Source organism: Mastigoproctus giganteus, chromosome 2, assembly GCF_048544385.1.
Source record: "Mastigoproctus giganteus isolate SK-2022 chromosome 2, ASM4854438v1, whole genome shotgun sequence".
NCBI classification, from domain to species: domain Eukaryota; kingdom Metazoa; phylum Arthropoda; class Arachnida; order Uropygi; family Thelyphonidae; genus Mastigoproctus; species Mastigoproctus giganteus.
Window position 1 is genome coordinate 253,762,428 of NC_143576.1, and position 15,762 is coordinate 253,778,189.

The window sequence follows — 15,762 nt, forward strand, 5'->3', positions numbered from 1 at the left end:
TCGTGTATTAATGATCTTGGTAAAACACCTCCCACCATTCCCAACATGCTCCATTCAATGCCTCCTGTGGTCTTCTGTCCAAAGGATGTCAGAAAGATTTTGACGAATATTGACGCTAAGAAAGCTCCAGGTCCCGATGGTATTTCTCCACTTGTTCTCAAAACCTGTGCTCCTGAACTTACTCCTATTCTTTGCTGCATCTTTTCACTTTCTTATTCCAAAGGTGTTTTTCCTTCTGCTTGGAAACTTGCTCATATCCTGCCAGTTCCTAAATAGGGGTGACAAATCCCTCCCATCCTATTATCATCCCATTGCAATTACTTCTACTCTTTCTAAAGTAATGGATAAATCAATTAACCGCCAACTCTTTAACTACCTAGAAACTTTACGTCTGATCAACGATCACTAGTATGGATTCCGTCAGTGTTGATCCACTGGTGATATTCTGGCTTATGTTACCCATTTATGAACAGATTTAATGGAAAAGTTCGGTGAAACACAAGTAGTTGCTCTTGACATCTCAAAGGCTTTCGATCGTGTTTGGCATAAAGGTCTTCCAAACAAGCTTTCATCTTTTGGTTTGCCAACTGTTTTTTGTAATTGGTTATTCAGTTTTCTCTCTGATCGCTCACTGAGGGTGATGGTTGATGGCTCTGTCTTCTAACTTCTCCACTAATGCCAGTGTCCCTCAAGGTTCAGTTCTTTCCCCCCACTCTTTTCCTCTTGTGTATTAATGACCTTCTTCCATTGACTGGAAATCCTATCCATAGTTTTGCCGATGATAGCACATTGCATTCCACTTTCCATTTTCAGAAACCTTGCCCTATTCAATCAGCTTCAACTTCTCGAAAATCTGCTACCACTTCCTTAAATGCCGATCTTCATGTAATTCTCCAGTGGGGTAAAGACAACTTAGTTGATTTCAATCCTTCTAAAACTCAGCCTTGTCTTATATCTCGCAAAAAGGATTCTTCTGCTCCTATGCTTATCTTTGGTGACACTCAGATTTCTAGGCAAAATGGTATCTCTTTTGGGGATTTCCCTGATTTCTAATCTCTCTTGGCACACCACATTACAAATATTGCTTTCTCTGCATCTAAAAAACTTGGTTTTTTCTTTCGCTCTCGGCATTACTTTTCTTCCAAACAGCTGTTCACTCTGTACAAATTGCAATCCACCCTGCAATGGAATATTGTTCCCACATCTGGGGTCGTGTCCCCAAAACTGTCTCTCAGGCTTCTTGATTCTGTTCAGAAGAGGGCAGTTAGTTTAATTAATGATTTTATCTCTAACAGAGTCTCTCCACTTGCTGTCTCATAGACGTATTGTTTCTGCTGCATGCCTCTTCTACAGATATTTCCATGGGCACTGTTCTTCTGAATTGGCTTCTATAATTCTCGCTCTCTCTTTCAAAACATTCCGATCACGTGCTGCCACCAGCCAACATCCATTTACTGTCCAACTTCAAATGCACAGAACCAACTCTTCATCTTCCTCGTTTATTCATTCAACTTCCGTTTTCTGGAACAACGTTCCTTCATACGTATTTCCCGAAAATTACAGTCTACAGAAGTTAAAGTCCAATGATAACAAATATCTTCTTTCGTCTTTTCAACCTCCAACCCAAGCACGGTACTAAGTACTATAGGTTCTAATACCTCTCGTGTTTGGGGTCTACATGAAGGGGGGGAAAAAAACCATGCTTCACTGCATAGACATTTACTACCTGTATCCTTGAGTGGTTACTTTTAGGGTGGGAATCTTGTCTCTGGTACAAATGCGCTAATTGCTGATCATGTCAGATTGTCCTAAATCACACGAACAGTGCATGATACATCGAACAGTATGATGCCGATAAATTTTGTCTGACGATTTTAAACTTTCAGTTTATAAAAAAAATTTCAAAAAAAAAAAAAAAATGCAAAAATAAATAAATAAATAAATAAAAATAAAAATGGTGTTGTGGTTAGTGATCAGCGCTATTGCGAATGTGCGCAAATCAACCCAGCACAATACGAGGGCTTTCTGTACTTTGTTCCAAGAATATTTGTCATTGTATTCAGTATTACTAAATAAACTTAATTTGAACAAATTAACCTTGACCATTTTAACATAAGAAATAATCCAATGAATGGGCATTTTTTATATTTGCCCCTCTAGAACGTTTTATGTATAGGCTGGGTGTTATGTTTCCGCACTTGAATTACTACAGGCCCTGATATCTTGAGTATATATAGCAATTTTTCTAGTAGGGATAGCGAGGTGATTACCCCCTTGTATAAGGCAATGGTCAGGTCACACCTTGAGTACTGTATACAGGTCTGGATGTAGAGCTGTTGGAGCTTCTGTTTTCCAGAGAAGGGCATCAAGATTAATGAATAGAACAAAAGGCTCACTCTTACAAAAAAAAAAAAAAAAAAAAAAAGCTCAAGTTTTGCAAATTACAGTGTCTGAAGACTAGGCACTTGCGAGGTGATCTGATTGAGGTGTATAAAGCCTTGAATGGTTTGAGCATGCTCAGTAGTTATAGTAATCGTGGCATGTGATGCAAGAAAGCAAGCGTATGAGCTTATGTAGCATCAGCCAAAAAAAAAAAAAAAAAAAATTAATAAATAAATAAATACACACAACCATTTCCTTTAAATGTTTGTCCAGTTCCTCCTTAAATTTATTTAACCTATCAACTTCCACAATGACAGATGGAAGTTTGTTCCAGCAGTTAACTACCTGCTGGCTAAAGGCAAATTTCCACACATTTATTATACAGCTGTCTTTCCTCAATTTGAATTTTTGCCACCTTAGGGTTGTAATCTGAACAAGTGGAAGAATCCCATCAGAAATCAGCATGCTGAAACCCATTCAAGGCCTTATACACCACGATCAGATCACCTCACTGGTGCCTAGTCTCCAGCTGCTGCAATTTGCAGAACTTAAGCCTCTCTTGGGAAGAGGATTCCTTCATTCCCCTCGCTAATCTTGTTACCTTCTCATGCTCAAGCAAATCTACATCCTTCCTAAAATGAGGCCTCCTGACCTGTACGCAGTGCTCAAGGCGTGGCCTGACCATTGCCTTATACAGAAGGACAATCTCCTCCTTTTCCCTGCTACCAAAATTCCTGTATATCATTGACAAAACCCCATCACCTGCCCTGGCATCCTGTCTGCATTGCTCAGAAAACTTTATATATTACTGTGCAATTACTCTCAGGTCTTTTTCATTTTCTACCACCCTAAGTGTAGTACCACACAGTTGGTACGTTCCACTGGGGTTACTTTTACCCATATGCAGTACTTTCACCCCTCAGTTTCTTTATCTATGGAATGCATTACAAATATCAAAGTAATAGTAAAAACTTATCTGTGCATTTGGCAATGCTAAACTTCAGTTTCCACTTCTCAGCCCATCTTCCCAAATTTTCTATATCCTGTTGCAGTAGCACACTGCCATTACTGTCATTAGCTACCCTGTCAACCTTTGTATCATCTGCAAACTTCGACACTAAGCCTGATATACCTTCATCAATATCATTGATAAATATACAAAACAATAGAGGACCCAACACTGAACCACGTGGGACTCCACTAATAACATTAGTCCACGAAGAGCAGCACCCATTGATTACCACCTTCTGTCTTCTCCCACGTAACCATCCTTTTATCCATTGTAGCAACTTACCCTTAAAACCATTCTGCTCCAATTTGTACAGTAGTCTTCCATGCGCAACAGTGTCAAAAGCTTTCCTGAAATCCAAATATATGATATCAAAATTATTTTTTGCATTCAGTTCCTTTGTAACATCATAATATCCTATCAAATTTGTCAGACAAGACTTTCCCTTAACAAACCCATGCTGTGTCTGAATTATTGCTATAGTCTTGTCTAGATGATCCTGCAATGCATCTTTAACCAGTGACTCCATTATTTTACCCGGAACAGAAGTTAAACTAACTGGTCTGTAATTGCTTGTCACCCTTTGATCCCCCTTTGTGAACTGGGGATACATTTGCCCACCTCCAGTTGGTGGGGACTTCCCCTGAGTCCAAGAATGCTCTCATAATTATGACTAAGGGTTTGCTTAGATCCTTTGCTGCCTCCTTTAATATAACTGGATAGATCCCATCCACCCCGGGTGCCTTTCTTGTGTTTATCTGTATGTGTAATGCTTAACTAAAAAAAAAGTAAATAAAAATACACAATGGTTTTAGTACATTGATTTTCACATTCATTTTTAGAGAAATTAATCCAAGTTTACAGTATAAAGGTCATTGATAATTCCCTTTTGGCATTGCTTTAAAAACTGCGAACACAATAGAAATTCTACATTAGAAAAACTGGGATTTGGGATAAATGAACCATATCCACTGTTCATGTGTCAGGAATAAATATAAAAGCTACTTCATTCACACCAGAAAGAAGCAGATAATGAAATACAATGGATAGATCGAGATAAAATCATTGCAGCAAAACTAACAGCATAGATCAGTGATGTTTGGCATAATTAATACATGGGAATGTCATCACACAGCCAGGAAACGTTCTACAGGAGAGTTCTATGTAGATCCTATCAGACCTTATTTAACACTGACAACCAGGAGTTCAGTGAAGCCACAGGAACTGATATTAGTACAAGAACAATATGTAGGGAACTGTATCAATTTTTCTGGCAAAGCTAATGCACACAAGCCAAATATCAATGCAAGCAATGCACAAAGTTGGCTACCTTAGAGAAGAATCCATTGCAGTAGGTTCCTGGAACTTTGGACAGCTGTCTTGTAGATGATAAAACAGATATTCTTTCTGATTTTTTTTTGATACTGGTCTGATATTTTCTCCCTAGGGTGTATCACTAACCGTTAAAATTAAATAAATAAAAAAACCCATTCCACTCTGTATCTTTTCCAATGTGTGTATCTGACAGTTGTCCAGAGAATATCGTTTACTGATAAATAATATTCTCTAAACTTTAGTTTCTCTAAAGTTTAGTTGAGGTTCTTGGACTGTTGGTTACTTGAACAATGAATACTAATTGGTACATTGGCATTATACACAATTATACTTTTTATATGCTGCTATGACCGCAGTATTGGAAAGGACCACTTTCTGTTTGACCTGGCAGTGTAGCATGCGATACCATAAGCTTGTAGTTACTTTATTTGAAGCTGAGGCATGCCAAAATCTTCATTGGCCTTCCCGGGCATTATCTTAATAAATCCCATTGAACACCTTTGTGATGAATGAAGAATTAGAATTTCAATGTTGATCCGGTCAACATACCTGCATTTTGTTATTATATTCACTTGTGAATATTTAACTTTTGTAACTTCTTTCAAGTTGTAAACGTAGTGTTTTAGTCTACTATCTTTTCTATATAATGTTTTTTCCCCCTCTCCTTTCTTCCGTTACTAACTTTTTAAAGATCCATTCTTTTCTCAGTTTTGTTGCCTGTTATTCCTAGTGATGTGTGATGAGTTTGAAGCTGGGGCATGCCAAAATCTTCATTGGCCTTCCCAGGCATTATCTTAATAAATCCCGTTGAACACCTTTGTGATGAATGATGAATTAGAATTTCATTGTTGATCAGGTCAACATACCTGCAGTGATTACCAGAATTAACTACTGCATTGAAGGACAAATGGACCAAAATATTTGATAAATGTATTTTATATTCAATGATAATATTGTTAATAGTCTAACATGGTTAATATTCTTTAATTCTGAAATAAAATTTAGTGTGAATCCTTCAAACAATCACTACTTGTTTCATTGTCTGTCACTGATCAAAACATTTTTGGAAGTCTTGTCTGGATTCTTTTATGGAGTCTTTTGATTGGAGTTGGACAGCTGTGTTATGGAATTAATGGAAACTGCTATCCTTTCATGTCCTGTTTTAATTTTAGGAAACCCAAAAGTTGCACTGTGCTACGTGTTTCTTAACTGGACTTAAATTATCCATTGAGCTTAACTGCTTATATGCTGCTTTCTGTCAAAATTTAAGAGGATTTGCAAATATCTATCCTGCATAAATACTTTTATTTAATTTGCTTCATGGAAATCAAATGTTTTATTGAGATTACTGCAAATTGATTATTTTTGGCAGTTTACAAAGCCTTGTGCTGTGATTTGGTGACCATTTTAGTGGTTACCAGAACAGGTCACTGGGTAAAATTAAAATTGCACATTCATTAATTTTGTGTTATAATGTGTTGCTGTATTTGAAGTTTTGCTTTTACTCGAACTTTTTTTTTATTATTATTATTATTATTCTCAGCATAGTAGGGAAAACCTTGCCATTATGAAAATATTTAATTGTGTGGGCCTTCCCAGTGCAAAATAATTTTTTTGTAACGAGCATAAGAATTGAAATATTGACAGTTTTCCATAAAATTAATTTTTTATTGCAGTATAATTAAAAAATCACCAATTAAAACAAGTTTCTTTTCCTTCATGTCCCTCCCTACCTTAAATGTTTTTCATGCTATTAAGAGATACACATTTGATAAGATATTAATGCATTGTAATAATAATCGCCTTGGATTGGTCAGTGATTTTTGTGGTAATGTGTTTCAGGTTCCTGCAACACGAGAAGTTTTGGGTTCCCTTCCAAATGTATTTAGTGCACTCTGTTTAAATACACGGGGATTACAGGCATTTGTAGCATGCCATCCTTTTGAACGACTGTTTAGAGTACTTATATCTCCTGATTATTTACCTGCAATGCGTCGTAGGCGAAGCTCAGATCCGTTGGGAGATACAGCAAGTAATCTAGGTAATGCAATGGATGAACTAATGAGACACCAACCCAGTCTGAGGGCTGATGCCACTGCTGCTATTGTTAAGGTAAAAACAGTAAAAATACTTTACGGAAAAGTGTTTTAAAAGTAATTTATATATTTAAGAGTTCCTGGTACATCTAATTTTATGAATAACTCTTATTTTCAGGTATTAATGCCTACTGATTCTGTGTGTGTGTGCGCGCGTGCGTGTGTGTTTTTAATATTTCTGTTGTAAATATGTGGACTAGATAGTCAAGTATCCACAAAAGAATTTTGGTATTAGTGAGATAAAAATCTGTGTTGTATATTTATTCATTTATTCTTAACCTTAATAGAAATTTGCCATTTTAATAACTTTCTAATCAATTTATAACTATCACTGGCTCATTGGCTATTGCATTAGACAAGAACCAGTGGCAATATAGGTAGTATCTGCACTGCCAAATATCTTGCTGTTGTTATTCCACCATGTTAGCTTATAGTGCTTCATGTAAAAATAAAAAGTTGCCGATGCCCCTTCATTAATCTTACTTATCTTCATCTCTTTATCTTGCTGTCCTGGTAATTTTACTAGTTTTCTCATTACTAAATTCAGGACCACATATATATATATGAAAGGGGTTCAAAAATGTTTTGTTCACCTAGGACTGTTGTGATAGAAGGTTGAAACAAACACCATGTATTAAATTTTTCGAAATAGTCACCAGACAAAATGATACATTTTTGCCACCTCTCAATATGCTTCTGCAGGACTGTTTTGTAGAAGTCATCTCACTGTCCTTCAAACCACAAGTTACCAGAAATCATTTCATCATCAGCAGCAAAAGTCTTTTCCGTGAAGAAAACTTCAGGGTAGGAATAAATCTGAGTGTGCAAGGTCAGGGAAATAAGTGGGATGCGACAATATTTCAAACCTACTTTCATGGGCACACCTGGCTGCAGCATGCAAGGAATGTTGCTGGGACATTATTGTGGAGCAGTCGCATACCTTTTCACAGCTTTCCCCATTATTTTTATTTTATAGCAGCATGTAGCTATATGTGAGGAGGTCGGAATAATACTTCACTATGAAGTTACAGTCCATTTGAAGGTAATCTGTTAGTATCACACCATGCTGATCCCAAAAAAACCTGCCAGCACTTGGTTGCACCTTTGCTTTTTTGGGAAAAGTATTCTTGTATGTAAAGGCGGTAACCAGGGTTTCCTCCTATATGCCGCCAAGTCATCTAATGGCAAAGTGCCAAAGCCGGAATTTAAAAAAAAAAAAAAAAAATCTAATGAAATGTTTGTATATTAATGTGTGTTTTGTTGCATGTTGTAAGCTGTTACCTGGCACTTAGCAGTCATGGGGGCAGGAGAACAAAGGTGCCCCCCACTCCCATCCCAAGCTGCGAGGAGGCAGACAGGTTCTACCATCAACAGACACTTACTGAGATATGTGTCTGTTGATATTAGACCCTCACACTGTCACAGGGTGAACCTCAAAATAATTTAAAAAGGGAAAAGGGGAGAGAGAGGATGAAGGAAAAGGAACAGAAGAGAATAGGAATACAGATATCCTCTAGAAATATAAGCAGAAGAATATAAAAGAGAAAAGTAAGAAGACTACAAGTAATTAAAAACCAATTATCAACAGCTATACATATATACATGCAATAAATTTTACTCAGTAATCACAATAAAATCAATCATGATATCAATCATTAGGGCAGATAATAATTTAAATTCAAATTTAAAATTCCAAAAACAACAAGGCAAGAATCAGAACAATAAGCAATTGAAAGACTGTAAATCAGTAAGATTACAAAACCTTGACAAACTTAACTGAAACAGCTAATCAATGAGCAAAACCCCCCAACAGCATGATTAATGCAAGATAACATCACATAACAAGGTAATTAATCTAATACCACTTCCAATACTCAAGACACAATCAGAGAGCAAGTCCAAATAGGCAACTTAAAATTTAACTTAACAGTAATCAAGCAGAATTTAAAAATTTAACAGGTGATAATCTAAACCCAACTCCAACACCAGAAAACTGGGATCAGTGTCAAGCCAGGAAACACATAAATAAAGGCTGTTGCTGACAAAGACATCCAAACAAAACAAGAAGAAAACACTAATGTTGAGAATCCTCAACCAGTACTGATGGCAAATTACTAAACAGCTATGACAACTTCTATAATATACAAGTTCAGCTGAAACTAAAGCATGAACAATCAAATAGAAGATAAAACAGGTCATAAAATCTAACCCTTTTAGCAATCTAACCCTTTTATGTAGCAACTCACATAAAATCATTTTTAAATAAGTTCAGGTTTAAACAACTATTAAGGTTAAGTCAGCAGAACCTCTGCTGCCAAAGACATATGACCCAAGCTATGGGTGAAAACCCACCAAAACCCTGAATCCACCAGCTCAAAATAATTAGCATGAACAATTCATAAACAGAACAAGGTGAATTAACAAAATACAGTTAGCCAACTAAATGCAATGGCCCTCTGCAACCAGCAGAAACAACAGGATATTTACATTGTTAAGAACATAACAATTTAAAGTAATGTAGCATATATAATTCACCAACAAAAAGAGGTGAATTTACAATATACAATTAGCCAGCAACCGAAATGGCCCTCTGCAACCCGCAGAGACAAAATAAAATTTAGATTATTAACAACATAGTAATTTTATAACCCTTAGAAGACAGTTCACAACATTATTGTAGTATACAGTTGGAGCCAATGTAGGGTGCGGAGACTGCAAAATTCAATTTACATTATTTAACAGCACAGTGATTTTAAACCCTCATAAACGAAAATTCACAATAACTGAAGTATGCAAAAGAAGCTTATGTAGATACTACTAATAATATGCTAGAATTACCACACAAAACATCAAGTAGTTATCAAAATACATTTAAATAATTGTACAATATAATTTAGCATTAAACAATAATTCAACAAGATACAAGTTTACTGCCACCCTGCAGTAGACAACAAAAACAATTTTTTTTTTTTTTTTTTTTTACATTAATTACAGAGAAGCTTAGTTTAAGAACCCATTAATAATAATAAGAAGATTTCTTCTTCTTCTTTCTTGGTCCTTAGCTGGCAGCTGGGGGAGGCAGTTGGCCATGCAACCAGTATGCTGCTGTAGGTGCCGCAGGGTTTCGGACCTGCTCTGTGATGTTCTTCCATACTTTACGATCCATGGCATCAGTCCTGGCCTGGTTAAGGTCGAGACGTCGGCTCTTCAAGTCATTTTCCACTTGCTTGGCCCACGTTTTCCTAGGCGCGGTCCGTTGGATGCTCCATTGGGTGGGTCGTTGTCTCCAAAGGAGTGTGGATGGTATTCTGTTCATGCCCATTCTACATACGTGGCCAAACCATCTAAGCCTTCGCTTCTGGATTTGGTCGGCAATGGTTGGTTGCTATTGGCATCTGGCGCGGATGGTATCATTAGTGATGCGGTCACGAAGTGAGATGCCCAAAATCTGCCGCAGGCATCGCATTTGGAATACCTCAAGTTTGTTTAAATCTAGCTTGAGACAAATCCATGTTTCTGATCCGTAAAGGAGAATGGGCAGGATCAAAGTCCGGAAGAGTCAGATTTTAGTCTTTGTGGAAATGTTGGTCCTCTTCCACAGACACCATTTGAGTGAGGCAAACGCAGTGGCCACCTGTCCAATTCTGCTGTGGATTTCCATGGTGGATGCAACTTTCTTCTCCTGGACCAGCAACCCAAGGTATTTAAAGTCTTGCACTTGCTCGATCTGGACGCCTTCGAGATAGATGGTGGCTTGCGACCCATCTGTTGTCAGGACCTTTGTCTTATCAGCATTGATCTTCAAACCGTATGGCCGGGCAATGCGGGCAATGTCGTAGAGGATGTCCGTGGCTTCAGAGTCGTTACAAGCAAAGATAGCATTATCATCGGCAAACATCAGGTCAGTCACATAGTGATCCTTGTCATATTGTATGCCCCGTCTGTTTCTGAATGCTTGCCTCATAATTGCGTCGACCACAATGTTGAAAAGCAACGGGGAGGCTACATCCCCCTGGCGGACTCCAGTTTGGATGGTAAATTCCTCAGATAAATTGTTCTGGATGCGCACCTGGCTGGTTAAACCATTGTATGCAGTTTGGAGGAGTGTGATGACTTTTCGAGGTACATGTTCGACCTCTAGTAGTTTCCATAAGGCAGGCCGATGGACACAGTCGAAAGCAGACTTAAAGTCAATGAAAACAATGACGGTTCGCTGTCCACACTGGATCCTCTCCTTCAGCAGCTGACGGATGGCAAAGATTTGATCACAGCATCCTCGTCCAGGTCTAAATCCCGCCTGTTCTTCTCGACTGGTTTGCTTGCGATGTTTTTGCAGCCTTGACTGGATGATCTTCATAAAGACCTTTCCGAAGATGGAAAGGAGGCTGATGCCACGGTAGTTCTCGCAATCCCGGTTATCACCTTTCTTGTGGATCGGTACGATAATGGCTTTCCTCCATATTAGCGGAATTTGTTCAGTGCACCAGATGGTTTTGAGCAGTGAGTGTAGTCGGCAAAGCAGTACATCTCCCCCAGCTTTGATCGCGTCTGTGGTGACTTGGCCCACTCCTGGTGCCCTGCCATTCTTTAGCGATTGTATGGCTGCTTTCACTTCTACTGTAGGCTCAAAATCGACCATGGAGACTTCAGGGGTATCAATCGATAGTGCGGCTTCTGGCAGTCCCTGAGGTGGGTCATGATTATACAATGCAATACAATAATAAGATTTAACCCAAATCATTACATAGAGAAAGCAGTGTTTATATTGCATTCTTCCATTGTTTTGGCACGTATAATTTTGGGATTTTAGTGGTGGATCCAAATTTCCTCTATTATGACTAGCCTTTCAGAAAAAAAAAAAAAAACCCTCCTTGCTTTTCCTGGCACATTGACAATATTTCAGCTGCAAATTGGGCCCTTTCCTTTTCTGGTAAGAGATATAGAAGTTGGAACCCTTCTAGCAGACACTACACATATACAACTGTTGATGGATTATGCACTGCACCTACATTAATTTGGAACATTGCAGCTAGTTCTTTGATACTACTATGGCAATCTTTCACGATTAATGCCTCAATTTTTGCGAAAATTGCTTGTTACAGCAGAGCAGTTGTTGGGTATCCTGGGATTTCTTCATGCAGTAAGGTTCTTCCACATTTTAATTGTTTATGCCAATGTGCAAAAACATTAACCCCAGCAGTCTTCTCTATAAACATTGTTTTCTTGGATTATATTGTCTCTCTTCCTTGTAGAAAGAGGAACTGAATCACTGGTCTGTATTTTACTACAACTACTGGATGAATACAAATTTTTTTGAACATCCCTCGTAAAAGAACATAAGTCAAAAGTAATAGAGTACAAAACTTAATTTGTCTGTATGGTAATGTATAGACAAATTAATTTTTCTAACAATCCTACTAGTAATTTTACTACTTTCTCATTACTAAACCTAGGACTACATATAAAAACTTGTAAGTAATGACAAGGGGTATATAAATGCAGTCAAAAGCATTAGGGTCCAAAGCCTAATTTGTCCATACAGTAATGTCATGAGTATTGGAAACAAATAAAGGAATTTTAGCTTTTGAGCAGTTCCAATAATTCTGATGTAGTTGGGCTTATTGAAACATGGTGTCACTTACTTTCTGCTCTTTGAGGCTTGTCACAGACATTCTTCCAGGTATGTAAGTCTAGGACTTGCTACTATGCAGCCTAAAATGCTCTCGCGTGGACCAAATTTTGATGAAGTCTGGTCACACAACAACTAAATATTCCACTTGCATTTCCATGATGGTGCTACTTTTAGTAACTTTCCTTACAGCACATGAAGAAGTCTTGATATATTGCACTAAGTACACTGGAGATGACAAACCATGTCTAAAGCAACTTAAGCAGGAGTCAGTTTGGTGTTCACATAACACAGGAATGTGCAGCCCCCCTCTGTATCAACAGATAACACTAGGTGGTAAAAATGACTCGCATTACCAATGTACTAGCACTGCTTTGGTTATTGGAGGCTTTATTTAAGGGGTGAACCTCAATTTCTCTCCATAGTAAAGCTCCTGCAAACACCCTGCAGTGACTTTAGCATATTCTCTGAGTCATGCAACCTGAGGGTTATTGAAAGACAACTGCAACAAGCCTTTGATCACCTTAATTCCTGGGCACTTGCTAAGGAATTCAGGTTCTTGCTGCAGAAGACTGTTTGTGTACACTCTTGTTATAAGCCTAATAGTCATCCTCAACTTGAATGGACAGCTTGGACAAAATGCTATTCTGGTAGTGCAGAAAATTCTTGGGATTCATATTTGATAAAAAGCTGACCTTTCTGGATCACATCCTTCAACTCCATACAAAGTGCACAAGAGGCCTGACTATTCTATGGTCTCCCTTCTCTACATCTTAGGGTGCAAACTGATGTACCCTACTATGCATTTACTGTGTACTTGTACGATCCAGACTAGATTACAGGACCCTGGTATACAATTCAGCCAGGTACAAGGACAGTGTACTCTGATGGCTGGATCTTGTTCACCACTGTTATCACTTCGATGTTAGCAGTTCTTTAAAGTATGCTTTAAAACTGAAATCCATGCTAGATAATCCTGCATTGCCATCTGTTCTTGAGCCATTATGGGAAAGTTTGTACACTGCCTGTAAGACCACTCATCCTCTTGGTATTCGTGTCATGTCCAAGAGTTATTCAAAGAACTTAAAATCAAGGTAGACAAGGTGCCCAATCAACAAAGCAGCCCCTTTCACCCTGGAAATCTCATATACCAGTATGCAACCTTTCCCTTAAAAAGGGAGGGGGAAGTCAGAAACTCCATCTGTCTACCTGCAGCCTATCCAGATCACAGAGCTGAATGTTCCGACTTCGTGCCAGTTTACACCGATGGCTCAAATTCGGAATCATATGTAAGATTTGCTGAGGTCTTTACAGACACCACCGTATCAGAGCAGATTTGCCCTGAATGCAGTATATTTACTACAGAGCTGCATGTTGTAGAGTTGACCTTGGATCACATTAGTAAATGCCAATACCAACGGTTCATTTTATATCCAGAGAGTCTCAGCATTTTGCAGTCTTTACTAACTGAGATATAATCCTCGTCCAGTTCTGTCTTAAGTTCAGCAGAAGATCAACTCTTTCCATGAATGTGAATACGATATCCACTTCTGCTGGATTCTGAGCCAAATTGGGATTCGGGGAAATGATTTGGCTGACATCGCAGCCAAATCAGCAATATTAGTATTAGTAACGGCCGCATGGTGCAAGAAAGCCTATGGCTTATGCTGCACCAGCCAAAAAAAAAAAAAAAATCCGAACAAAACAATGATAAAAACAAAAAAAAAAATAAATAAATAAATAGTTAAATAAAATAAATAACTAATTAATAAATAAAAAAAAATAATAAAAAGTAAATAAAAAGGAAATTAAACCTATCATCCTATGTGCTTCCCTTACCCGAAAGTACTATCCAGATGACCTTTGAATTTCCCCAAACTGTTGGCCTCTACACCCATGAAGGCAACTTATTCCAGTAATTTATAACTCGCTGGCTAAAATAAAACTTCCTGCAGTCCAATCTAAACATTTCCCCCCGTAACTTGAATTTATGCCCCTAGTTCTAGCATTATTTATAATCTTGAAAATTTTGTCCTCATTCATTTTACTGATGCCTCTCAGAGCCTTAAACACCTCAATCAAATCTCCTCTAAGGTGTCTAGTTTCCAAACTCTGCAACCCACATATTCGAAGTCTTTCTTCATAAGGACGCCCTTTTGCCGATCTCACCAGGCGAGTTACCCTTCTTTGCACCCTCTCAAGAAGCTCGATGTCTTTCTTTAGGTGCGGTCTCCATACTTGAACACAGTATTCCAAGTGTGGTCTAACATAAGCCTTATATAATGGGATTATCACGTCCCTATCTCTACTTGCAAAAGTTCGATAGGACACCATGGGCCTTCCTTGCAACCTGTTTACAATGATCAGAGAATTTCATGTCTGACCGTATCTTAACACCCAAGTCCCTTTCCTCTAGTACTGGGTTTAGTTGAACTCCACCAAGTGAATAAGTTATTTTGGGATTACTGTTTCCCAGGTGTAATACCTTACACTTTGTTGGATTAAAGCACAGCTGCCATTTTTCTGACCATTCCTGAAGTCTATCTAGGTCTCTCTGAAGAAGCTCATCTTGACAGTGATCATTAACTACTCTATCAATTTTAACATCATCTGCAAATTTAGACATCATGCCCTCTATCCCTTCATCAATGTCGTTTATGAAAATTAAAAACAACAGTGGTCCTAATACTGATCCTTGGGGAACCCCACTTCTTACATCAACCCAATCTGAGGAATAGTCATTTATCACAACCCTCTGCCTCCTGCCCTGAAGCCATCCTTCTATCCATCTAAGGATTTCCCCAGTGATTCCAACCTGTTCAAGCTTATAAAGCAACCGCTCATGTGGGACTGAGTCAAAAGCTTTGCTGAAATCTAAATAAATGATGTCGAAATTATTCCCTAAATCCAGCTCGTGAGTGACCCTTTCGAAATAGCAAACCAGATTTGTTAAACATGATTTTCCCTTTACAAAACCATGCTGAGTATCCTTGAGAATTTCAATTCGATCAAATGATCCTGAATTTCACCCTTGATCATTGCCTCCATGATTTTCCCTTCTACTGAAGTCAGACTGACAGGTCGATAATTTCCAACTTCACTTTTAGAGCCACCCTTATGTATGGGAGATACATTTGCACTTTTCCAATCCAAGGGAATCTCCCCAGAGTCTAGTGATGCTCGCATAATTAGCCTCAATGGTTCAATGCACTCGCTTGCCGCCTCTCTTAAGATTATAGGGTATATTCCATCAACTCCAGGAGCCTTACTGGTCTGTAGGCTCCAAAGTTTTTTCATTAAATAATCTTGCG

General features: G+C 38.2%; 1 protein-coding gene across 6 annotated transcripts in view; it reads left to right on the forward strand.

Annotated features, from left to right (window-relative positions):
• HUWE1 (HECT, UBA and WWE domain containing E3 ubiquitin protein ligase 1) overlaps window positions 1-15,762 on the forward strand; it is a 1,105,343-nt gene that overhangs the window by 352,854 nt on the left and 736,727 nt on the right. For all 6 annotated transcript variants that reach the window (XM_090389849.1, XM_090389845.1, XM_090389850.1 and 3 more), the window contains exon 23: window positions 6,569-6,838. In XM_090389849.1, the coding sequence (XP_090245975.1) occupies window positions 6,569-6,838 (270 nt within the window). The remainder of the gene's footprint in view (window positions 1-6,568; window positions 6,839-15,762) is intronic.